This window comes from Penaeus monodon, chromosome 42, assembly GCF_015228065.2.
Source record: "Penaeus monodon isolate SGIC_2016 chromosome 42, NSTDA_Pmon_1, whole genome shotgun sequence".
Taxonomy (NCBI): domain Eukaryota; kingdom Metazoa; phylum Arthropoda; class Malacostraca; order Decapoda; family Penaeidae; genus Penaeus; species Penaeus monodon.
The window spans coordinates 6,657,708-6,669,090 of NC_051427.1; the positions used below are offsets into that span (position 1 = coordinate 6,657,708).

Sequence of the window (11,383 nt, forward strand, 5' to 3'; positions counted from 1 at the left end):
AACAACGAGAAAGGCGTGACGGGGGCTTTTGTCGTGGGTCGCCAGAGGGGGACTTTGTTCTCGCTGTTCAGTAGTACTTGCCTTGAGGAACCCCGGAATGGGCCTCCTTTTCTAGAAAGCTAAGTGGGTGTGGGAATCTCTCGGAATTAGGTAACAGGAGAGATTCGTGCTCTTGTAGAGAAACAAATTGATATATAAGACCGGTGCCTCTAAAGTGAATTTTTTAAAGCTCGTGTTCTTGTTTCTTAGTGTTTTATTTTAACGTTGTGTTCTAGCTCTTTTAGTGTTTGTGTTTTAACGTTCTTAGTTCTTATAGTGTTTTAATGTTTTTATGTTCTGTTCTTTCGGTGTTTTAACGATTTTTTGTTCCGTGTTATTTTACTCTTTTGGTGTTTTAATGTCTCTTAATAAACGAGATTTGTGAAAAGTTTTGTCATATGCCCTCGCAGCTGTACGCTGTGAATTGGAAGAACAAGTATTTAAGGGTTGTAAGCCGGGCTGAACGGCAGATAGTCATTACGGCAGTGAATAGTCAAAACCTCGGCATCATATTGCGTTTGGGGAGTTATTCCCCCCCGCACACGTCTCCTCTCGGCTGAAAGCACGCTTACCGAACTCTCGCACACTACACTTGTACTCCTCCTCTCTCTTTCTCACACACACTCACACCTACTGTCCCTCCTTTCCTCACACCCTTCCCTTACACTACCATCTCACCACACGAACATTTACGTTCCCATACGTTAACTAAATGGGTGGTGGCAGTGAGTATTCATCTTAAGCTTTACGAGAGATTCTTTTATGTTACCGATCACTACAGGGGCAACAGAAGGGGAGGGGGAGGGGGAGGGGAGGGGGTGGGGGCAGGGGCCAAGGAAGGGGAGGGCGAAGAGGGGCAAGGTGTAATCTGTAAGTCTACGTGTGTGAAAGGTAACCTTGGAAATAAATGTATGAACCGAGGGATAAGCGCAGATAAATGACGCCTAGGTGCTGACACCCGCTGCACTAGTTCCATAAAATGCAGTGGGATTGGAAGGAAGGTTGCAACAAAAACATATCAAACGCAATAAAAGACAGCTGCATCAATATACACTAGTTCATGCTGCACAGAAGGAATACATGAAGTTCCATATCAGCCATAAATGAAATAATCAGTTCTTGGATCCTAATTTGATTATTTAGTATTTCAAAACTGAAATGAAAAGGGTGGGGGGGGGGGAAAAATTCCGGAATTAAAAATGAGAAATTAGTCCCTAAGATTTTAAAAAATAATAAAAGTATACCAAAAGATTTTTAAAATATGTAAATAAAAAGGGAAAATGTACTTCGAAATAAAGAGCAAGTGTCACTAAAGCAAATTACTTACTAAATATCATAAACGAAGTAGCCCGGAATGCAGCAGCCAGAACAACAGAAGCTGTGATTTTAAAGAGAGGGACGAAGACGACTGCAAACATGATGGCCATGAGAGTGAACGCAGCTTGGCTCCATGGCAATGCTGCGCTGGTGTCCCTGTCTTCGGCGTAGTAATCCGTGACCATTTTCTTTGACGTGGGAAGGAGAGAAATGAGGGCGGTTGGTTTGGAAAGAGGGAAGGGAAGGGAGAACGGGGGATGGGGAGGATGAGCGGGAAGGGAAGAAAGTGCAGCGAGAATAAAATGGAAGAAGGGAGGAGGAGGAGGAGAGAGGGAGAGGGAACCGGCTGAAGGTAATTCATACAAATCATTCCTTTAACTTTTCAACCTTACCTAAGCTCCCCATCATCTGTTTACCTCCCATCATCTCTACACCGAAATCTCTTGAGACATTACTTAATCTAATAGGGGGGAGGGGGTAATCTCAAACGTAGTTAACTTTCCTCCATGGGACGTCATTACTTCCTCTGTGCTAATTAGAACTAAAAAAAATAACACTAACATATAATTCTACTGCCAACTCTCGGACCGAATCGGACTGCATGGTCATGGATCCGTCCGTTTCCTTCCCGGCATCGGCATCGTCTTCATCAAACATCTGAAAAAAAAAAATCTTTTTGAGATTCAATCTCGTAGGAACAGAGACATGTAATGTGTAATATGGCTATAATAATTCCTCTTGAAGTGAAAAAATATAGAATATCTAAAAGGATATATTATTCGAGGATTTTACCAAAATCAAGGTCCAGGACAGTAATTCTGAACATCTTAACTCTTGCATCTATTTTTTTTTTTTTTTTTTTTTTTTTTGCAAGTGTTGAAACGGAGGATGCGGTGAAGCTAGATCACTACCACCAAAGCAACAGACACCGGTTGACCTGGAAGCTACCCTTGGGAAGTTACTTGGGTGAAGGAATACCAAGCATGAGGGCAAGTGGATGGGCAGATGACCTATTCCTCGCCTCTTAAGATCAAGTCAGTTCATGCCGTGGCACAGTGGTCCAAGAAAGCCATTTCTTGGCCAAATAAGAAAATGTCCTTATGGTGTAAGAATATGGTAAATGGAAGCCATACAGCGGATGTTATCATCGGTGTATTTTTTAATACGCAATGTGTCCATACTAAGATATTAAACATTAAAGTTTAATGAGGAAATTTTAGAAAAATCAAAATCGATAAGAATGATATACATGCGAAAGCTTCACAATATAATATTTGTTATCATATAACAAAATGGTTGCATATTTATTGAATTTATACATATACTAATATCAAAAATAACACCAAATATCTACACGAGATAGGTCGAGGTGTGTGTTTGTGCATAGATGAACATTGCCGCAATAATTTAAACTCTGAAAAGCAAGTAACTAGGTGCCACAATCCGCCACCGTTCAATTGCGAACACATTTTGTGATGGAAGTTTTGAATTTCCCACCAAGCGCCATGTTATGGATACCCCGTATCATCAAGCGAATGTTCACAGGCGCGTTTTCTATGCCGGTAGCAGGTGCTCACCTCCCCTGAGGTATCATCACGATTTTCTTCAGTATTCAACAATCTTGTCCAAGGTATGAATTGTATGGATTGTATGAATATATCTGGAATGGAAATTACCTGTATTTGCCAAATATTTATCATTATTTGTAAAGTTCTTATACGGTCCGATATTTGAATATTTTATAATAGTTTCCCCTATATTTTCTCTGAAATAAAGAAAACTTGTATAAAGAGTAACTAACATTTATTCCTTGGTTGATGTTTACCCAACTTATTATTTTATTTTTTTTTTTTTTTACTGATGGAAAGAGTAACTAGAAGAATAATTATAACAAAATATCTGGCAGAAAGTAAAGAACAAACTTTTGACAGTTTAACAAACAAATTAAAAATCATCAAGCTGTCAATAATCATCGTACTATGAAGGAATCAAGGAAAAAATATTTGCGAGATGAATATCTTAGACGCTGGACTAAAGAAGTAGGAGAGCAGAGAACGAATTTGATATAATGCAGACTGAGAGGACCAAAAGGAGGAAAACAGAGGAGTTGAGGAAGAACTGTTCAGGAGATCAGCTTGCCTATGCTGTGCAAATGAAACTGTGGGAGTGTGGGAAAAAGGCTGCTGCTAAATTATGTAAAGAAGCTACTCTCACGTCTCCAACTCGACCAACAAAAATATTAAATAAGGTAAATTCAGAGTCGCAGCATCAGTGGACATCGAGCAGCTGAAGAAGGGCCTCTCCTCTCCTCCCCTCTCTCCCTGCGGTGAATCGGTCCTTACTTGGACGATACAGAGAGAAGGGAGGAGCGGTTCCGGCAAGGGTGGCGGACGGGGCGCAGCGGCTGGAGCCGAGCAACGCCAAGAGAGTCACCATGACCTCTCGGTCGTGTGGCTTTTGCATGGGCGGATTAAAGAGATGTACCGCGCCGGTCCCATGCAATTTCGGCCTCGGCTCTTACGCGTTACCGGACGGTGACGCGCCCCCCATTGTTTGATGCCACGATGCTATGTGCTTGCATGTAGCTTCGTGCCATCCTACCCTACTCTTTCCTATACGAATTTTCGGCATTAGGATAACTCTGTGCACACCTTCTGGTGAACTGGACCCCATCTTCGAGCGCTTGCTCGGACGTGGGCAGACCTTTACCTCCCGCAGGGGAGGGTGTGTCTGGGGGGCCTTAGAAGGCCTGCCTTACGGTTTTCATAGAGTTGCCATTCTTTAGCTAGGGACTGGTCTGGCAGACCATCTGATGACTGCCACTCTTTCTTTCGAATAGGGCGATAGGCAGGTAGAAGCCCCCTTTGTCAGGCCTTCAGCCAGGTTCTGTCTAATAGCAGCTGCTAGACAGAACATTAAGTTCCCGTCCTGTGATAGGAAGTCCCTGGATAAAAGTCAGTTTCTCTCCCTCACTGTGATGAAATAGTCTGTGGTTGGCTACTTCAGAGGGATGAAGGAACTTACTGGAACAGGTACAGGTCCCCTCTTCTCTCACTAAGGTGAAACAGCCTTTGGGTGTTTCAGAGAAAAGAGGGATTCACTTTGAAAAAGGGTACAGGTCCTCTCCAAGGAATGGCGAGGAACTGCCTGGAAAAAAGTGAAAGAGCTCCCTTCCTCACTGAGGGAGGAGCAGAAGTGTTCCAATCAATGATGTCCTGTAGGTGGAAGGGCATCCCCTCTGGGATACTCCCAGAGGTTGACACCTACCCACGTGTTTGCCGTGCGTGGCATCCTTGTGAGCTGGGAGACGGGAGTCCTGGAGGTTGAGCGATGCCGTGCACGAGTACGCCCTGCGGCTAGCAACACCTCTTTGGTCCTCTATTCTGGCAAGACAGGCGGCCTGATCCAGGCCCGGTCAGGTCAATCGGCTGGTCTCCCTCGGGAGGCTAGGGTCAAGCAGTCATGCTGCCGTTGGTACCCACACCGCCCGTGCGTACCACTGCAAACGGCTAATTGGCTGCGTATATCCACTCATCGCCCCTGTTGCTGTTAGACATTGGTTCTAACACTCAGCTTCCCCTTGTTGGACTCCGTGGTGGGTGGGGGCGTGAGTGGATGAAGCACTGCCAAGTACATGGAAAATAAAACCAAAAATCCCCCACAGACAGACGATAATGTTGACGACCCGTGCAAGGCCCATACCACGGCAGCCACCCTGAAGCCTTACGTGCCTCTGGGTGGCAAAAGAAAACCCCGAGCACAGGATGACACTGTCATGCCTGCTGCCAAGATGGTGGACAAGACAGAAAAAGCATGTAAAAACATGTCTGTCCACCAGATCGTTCAACAGATGGACGCTCATGCTGGCCCCTCCAGGCCAGCACCCAGACCAGGAAGGCCTCTGAGCACCCCTCAGACGACCCCACTGACTGAATCAGGAGCACCAGCTGAACTAGCCAAAACAGCTGGTGCCCTCACGAGCAAGCCCCAAAGCCGAAAGGGCGGACCGAAACGTCCGAGGCCGGAGACCGACTCTGATAGCGAGTCTGGACCCCCAAGGCGTTTCCCTCAGTTTAAGGTCCCCGTCAAACCCGAAGGCTTCGACAATGCCTACCAAATGGTCAGGGCATTGAAGAGCCAGCGCAAAATCCGGCTGTCGATCCGGGTTGCACGAGATCAGGGCATGATCATCATGCCCAAAGATCAGGCCACCCTTTGTTTCCGGCAGGAAACAAAGGAGCTAAAAGATGGGAGGAAAGTGAGCCTCTCACCACTGAGTCCCGAGTCAAAGAGTGTCAAGATGGTGCTACTTGGCTTCTCAGTCTCATATGATGTGGAGGTGATCGCATCACACCCACAGGTCGTGGAGGCTTCCCGATTGTCGAAGGGGAAGACTCCAACCAGGCAAGTCCTGGTGACCATGAAAGGTAGCCCAAGCTCTACCCTTGATGTGGGTAACTGGGGTACCTATCACTTACGTATGTGCCTGAACCACTGTGGTGTTTCAAGTGCCAGAAGTACAGACACCACCAGGCTAACTGCACAGCCAAGCCAAAATGTGGTGTCTGTAGCAAGGCACACAACACCGAGGTGTGCATCAAGGCATATAAAGAAAAGAAGGACACAACAGCCAAATGTCCTAACTGTGCCAAGAGGCATCACGCCTGGAGCCTTGCCTGCTCTGTCAGGAAAGAGGCGGCTCTCAAACGGCAAGAGGTTGCTAAGAAGCGACCAGACTTTGTTCCTGCCCCCCAGGCACCTACGTCTGGGGAAGGAACAAAAGCGAACAGGCTTCCCGACCTCCTAAGAGGAAGGAAGCTGCCCCCCAGCCGAAACCGGAGATCTCCGACAAACAGGAGTTCCCCCAAGTAAAACAAGTGCAGAGGAACCACAGGAAGAAAGGTTCCAACAGCACCACAAGGTCCTCCCCAGAACCAGAAGACATGCTCTTCGATGAGGGGGACATGTCGATCCTGATCACTGCTGTAGTCACAGCAGTGGCAGCATCCTTGTCCAGGACCAAGGAAGAGACGGATAAGGCAGTCGAGATCGCCATGACATTAAAACAGACTGTCGCAAGCGTAAAGGGAAGGAAGATGGAGAGGGCCAAAACAGCCCAATCCTCTCCCTCACCCCAGGTCGAGACTCCCCTCCCCACTCCAACCCAGGCCATGCCCTCACAGGCAGAGCCTAGCCAGGCTGGATTCAGTGCCAGAAACTGAATCAGAACAAGCTGACCCTGCCCAGACAAGGCCAGCCAATGCACAGAAACAGCCTGGCCAGAGAAAAAGCCAAACACGCCAAGTCAGAGTTACCAAAGGCTCTCCACCCCCCAGTGGACCCAGGGATAGCCTGACAGCCGAAGGAGACCCCTCAAGCAGTGAGGATCTCACAATGGAGTTGTCAGACTCCGACTGTCAATCCGAATACGACGATGTCTGATGTAACTATCAATTAGTAACATCATGGCACGCAATCTAAGTATTCTGCAGTGGAACATCTGTGGCTTCTCCTCAAGGAGTGCCATCCTCCACGCAATAGTGCGCTCAAGGAGCATTGACATCGTCATGCTCCAGGAGACATTATCAGCGGAACCTGTTTGCTTCTCCGGGTATCACGTCTACGTACTGCCACGTTCCGATGGCAGAGGCCTGATCACCCTGGTCAAAGCAACAATTCCCTGCTCCGCAATAGCCGATGCACCGCACTGTGGAGTTGTTGAATCTCTTGCCGTCGAGATTCAGCTGGCCCCTGAAATTGTACAATGTGTACAGACGGCCACACTGTAGTAGATTAGACATCAGCCAGGTATGTGCTTCCACAGCACACGACCAAGTGATCATAGGGGGAGACTTCAATGCACACCACCCCCATCCTGGCTCCCTGCAGGGCACCGGATGCGGCTGGCCATCACATAGCCAACGTGCTTGAGACATTCCCCGAGATCGCTCTCCTCAACAGCCAGGAGCCAATGCATGTCAGAGGAGGGGTCCTAGACCTCACCCTGGCCACTGCGACTCTGGTGGAGAGGATTGGCTGGCGTGTCGATGAGACCGTCACTAGTGACCATTATGGCACTATAACTACCCTCATGGATAGTGGCCCAGCCGAAATACCACGATCGAATCCAAGATGGAAAACAGACAAGGCCAACTGGCAGGCATTCCAGAGCGCCTTGGCCCGCTGTCTGAGAAGCAATGAACCCACACAAGCGAAAATGTGCAAGTGCTACAAGCCAGACTTGTAAATGCCATTGATGAGGCAGCCTCACTGACCATACCCAAAACTCGGCCTGGGTCTAGGTGTCACAAGGATGCCTGGTACTTCAATGACGAGATTAGGGAGGTCAACCACAGGGTAAATATGTGCCAAAAACATTTCCGAAGGCAAAGAACCCCCGACAATCTAGCCCTCATAAGGGAGGCTGTCAGGGATGCCAAGGAAACTGCCAGCAGAGTCAGGCAGGAAAAGTGGCTGGAATGGTGCGAGTCTTTCGATCACCACACCACCCTCTCAAAGATATGGCAACGGGTCAAGCGAGCCACCAGCCGCTCAGCCCCGAGATGCACGCACCACGACCCCCAGTCAGAGGCCAACAGACTGGCGCACAAGTTCTCTGCGAGAACGAGTAGCAACAGCCTGCCAGCTGGATTGAGGGCAAGACAAGAACGCCTACAACCAGACAGACTTGCTCACATCAGAGAAAGGGCAGCCGAACCCGATAACTCGGATGTTATCTTTTCTCTGAGGGAACTAAGAGATGCATATAAAGTCAGTTGCAACACAACCCCGGGCGCTGACGGGATCTCGTACCCCATCATTTCCCACCTGGGACTGGTAGTGAGCTTGCATTCCTGCAACTCATCAACAGGTCCTGGGAAACTTACACTCTACCCCAGAGCTGGAAGAGGGCTACGATAGTTCCCATCCCTAAACCAAAGGAGCCGGGGAAGTACCACCCCATCTCTCTCCTCAGCTGTCTGGCCAAGACTGCCGAGAGGATGGTACTGAACCGGCTCCAATGGAAAATGGGACCCCCACACGAACACCTCCACGGGTACCAGGGGCATGAGCACAGCGCACAGCATAGCCACGCTCTTGAGCACAATAAACACGGGCACATCTGTGGTAGTATTCCTTGACCTGGAGAAGGCTTTCGAATTGGCAAGTCCTCTTGCCATTCAGGAGAGCCTGATCCAAAAAGGAATCAGAGGTAAGCTCTTGGCTTGCATAGGTGACTACTTTACGAATAGAACAGCCAGAGTCAAATTCCAAGGTCACCTATCACAGCACATGCCACTAGAAAATGGAACGCCACAGGGTGGGGTTCTCAGTCCAGCCCTTTTTAACACATTAATGTCCTGTATCCTCAACATAAACCTCCCAGTGGGGTGCAAGATCATCTCCTATGCAGACGATCTCGCTATCATCTCCACTGGACCACACTGCCTAAACAAAGCCCAGCGTTGTCTGGACTTGGTATCCGAGGAGTGTTGCAGGACAGGACTAAAGATCTCTGCAGCCAAATCCAAAGCCATGGCTCTGAGACAGAGTTCAAGGCACATGTCTGAAAATCCAGGGAATGGACTTGGAGTGGGTTCAGGACTACCTCTACCTTGGGGTAAGGATAGACCGGACCCTCTCCTTCCGCAAGGAGGTCCAGTACCTGCTTGACCGAACAAAGGCAAGACTGTCATGAGAGCAATGAGTGGAAGACGCATAGGGGCCAGACAGAGTACCAAGATCATTCTACGTACATGCTGTCAGGCCCATTGTAGACTATACCTCCCTCACTCTGATTGGTATTAAGAGAAAATATAAAGACTGACTGGAGACCGTCCAAAACGAAGCTGCCAGGGTCATTCTCGGTGCCCCAAGGTGGGCGAAGGTCCTCAACCTCCTAGTGGAGACAAACCTTCTCCCCTTGGCCTCACGAATTGATCTAATGGCAGCACAATTCTTATCAAAGGTCATCCAGGCTCCCAGGAACACAAGCCTAGGACATAAAATAGTCAGACGCCTAGAACAAGATAACGAGCTGTTTGCAAACAATTCCTGGCTGTCTCACACAGCCAGTGTGTTAATACACCATCAGCTCAAAGGACCGCTACTGGCCAAGGGCATGGACTCCCCTCACGCTGACTTTGTCGAAGCTCTGCTGTGGGCACAAACCTCGATAGAGTTCTCGGTCATGAGACTGGCAAGCAAAAAGAACGAATATTGTACGCCTAGCCTAAAGGCAGAAACCCAGAGGGTCATTGCAACCATCACCCCTCCGGGGAGCAGAACATATTACACGGATGGATCGGTCGATCCCTTGATCCACACTGCAGGCGCCGGCTTCACAGCAAGGGATGCCACAAAATCCATGAGGGTAACAGACAACGCCTCCTCGCTACAGGCAGAGGCAGTTGCTATCATGGGAGCACTGAGCCACGCGTCCGTGAGGGAAGGACACGTGGTCATACATACAGACTCCAAAGGAACCGTCTACTGTCTTCAGCAGCGCTCACCCACTGACAATATCTACCTTCTGACTACCATCCTCACACTGGCACAGAGGATTCTTGCACAGGGTAGAAGAATCGTCATAAACTGGGTTCCCAGCCACATAGGGATCAGAGGTAATGAGCTTGCTGACAGATTAGCCGAAACGGAATAACTGTGGGAAAACTCAGAAAATGATGTCGGGTTCAGATTATCTATGCAAATAAACTAGGTGCAATACAGATGCAATGCTATACAAGACATGCAAACTAAAGCACTTCAATACACATTTGACCAATCAGCCTATGATAGGGTATGATGGACAACAAAATTACTTCTCTCATGGAATTAATGATTTGCTTTACCATATTCATAATGTTGATGTTATCTATTTACAAGAGCCATTCACATCAACCACTAAAAACATCCCTAGAATTAGAGGGTACTACTCCTATATGAACACAGGTATGATAGCCCAATATCAGCATTTACATATTCAAATAGCCTCTGGGTTTTTCAATGTACAATGTATACAGAAGGTGTAGAAAGTTTCAAACTTATTTGCTGCTCCAACTTGGAGAATTACGGCACAATATGCATGAGAGATTTTAATGCTAGACATTATACATTTGAAGATAATCGTTGTAATGAAAATGGCGAAGAGCTCCGATATTTTGTGAATAGATCTATGACCATACATGATATAGACAGGGAAATTCATGTGGTGGGGGCTTGGTAGATTATGTAATAGAAAGGGATCTTGTGCATGGAAATGTCGGAAGCATGCTTGCAACAGAGCTAATCAGGAAATACTGTTAATAATAGTCAATCTGCAATAACAGGCTTAAAATTTCTATTCCTCCTTATCTTGAATACCAAATAAAATAACATTTAAGACTGGTATAACGATTACACAGTAACAATTGTTGATAAAGTCAGTGACATGAGAGTAGTGATGTGATAGTTATACTTGTAAGGGAATTTGAAATAATTCCTCTACCGAATACCAAGTACCGAGTGCCCCGTTGTCCCAAGCGCTATACATCACCTGTCTCGAGGTGGGCAAGCCGGGCAGGCCAGGAACTGCGGTCACCCACATGGAGGGAAACTGCAATGTAAACACTGAGGGGGAGGACTCCGTAGATAACGTCCCACACCAGTGGCTGATGAGTGTGCTTCAGTCTGTATTTCAGTAGATAGCCCTGCTGAATCTATTGTCATGAAACGGGCATGTGCTAAAGGTGATCCCAACTCCCAGGTGGGCGACGCTGAAGGAAGTTTCACATTAGTAAAATTGAAAACTAAAAAAACAAGCCTCGACAATGCCGGTAAGACGGCACTGGCACTAAAAAAAAAAAAATCATGTCTGCCTTGCCTTCCCTGAAGGCATGAAGAAATTGTGAAAAATTAAATGGTTACAGGTCCTTGGCAACGACCCTCCGGTGCTGGGGCATACCCCCCCTCGACCTTGTGCCAGGAAAAACTCACCATATGTACATTTCATTCACTCTCAGCAGAAATATACTGAGAACTTATTGAT

General features: G+C 47.5%; 1 protein-coding gene across 1 annotated transcript in view; it reads right to left on the bottom strand.

Annotated features, from left to right (window-relative positions):
* Nucleotides 1–11,383, bottom strand: part of LOC119598972 — a 30,261-nt gene that overhangs the window by 5,477 nt on the left and 13,401 nt on the right. The window contains exons 2-3 of the mRNA XM_037948705.1: nt 1,918–2,013; nt 1,367–1,544 (exon numbers count right to left, since the gene is read on the bottom strand). Of these exons, the coding sequence (XP_037804633.1) occupies nt 1,367–1,544; nt 1,918–2,013 (274 nt within the window). The remainder of the gene's footprint in view (nt 1–1,366; nt 1,545–1,917; nt 2,014–11,383) is intronic.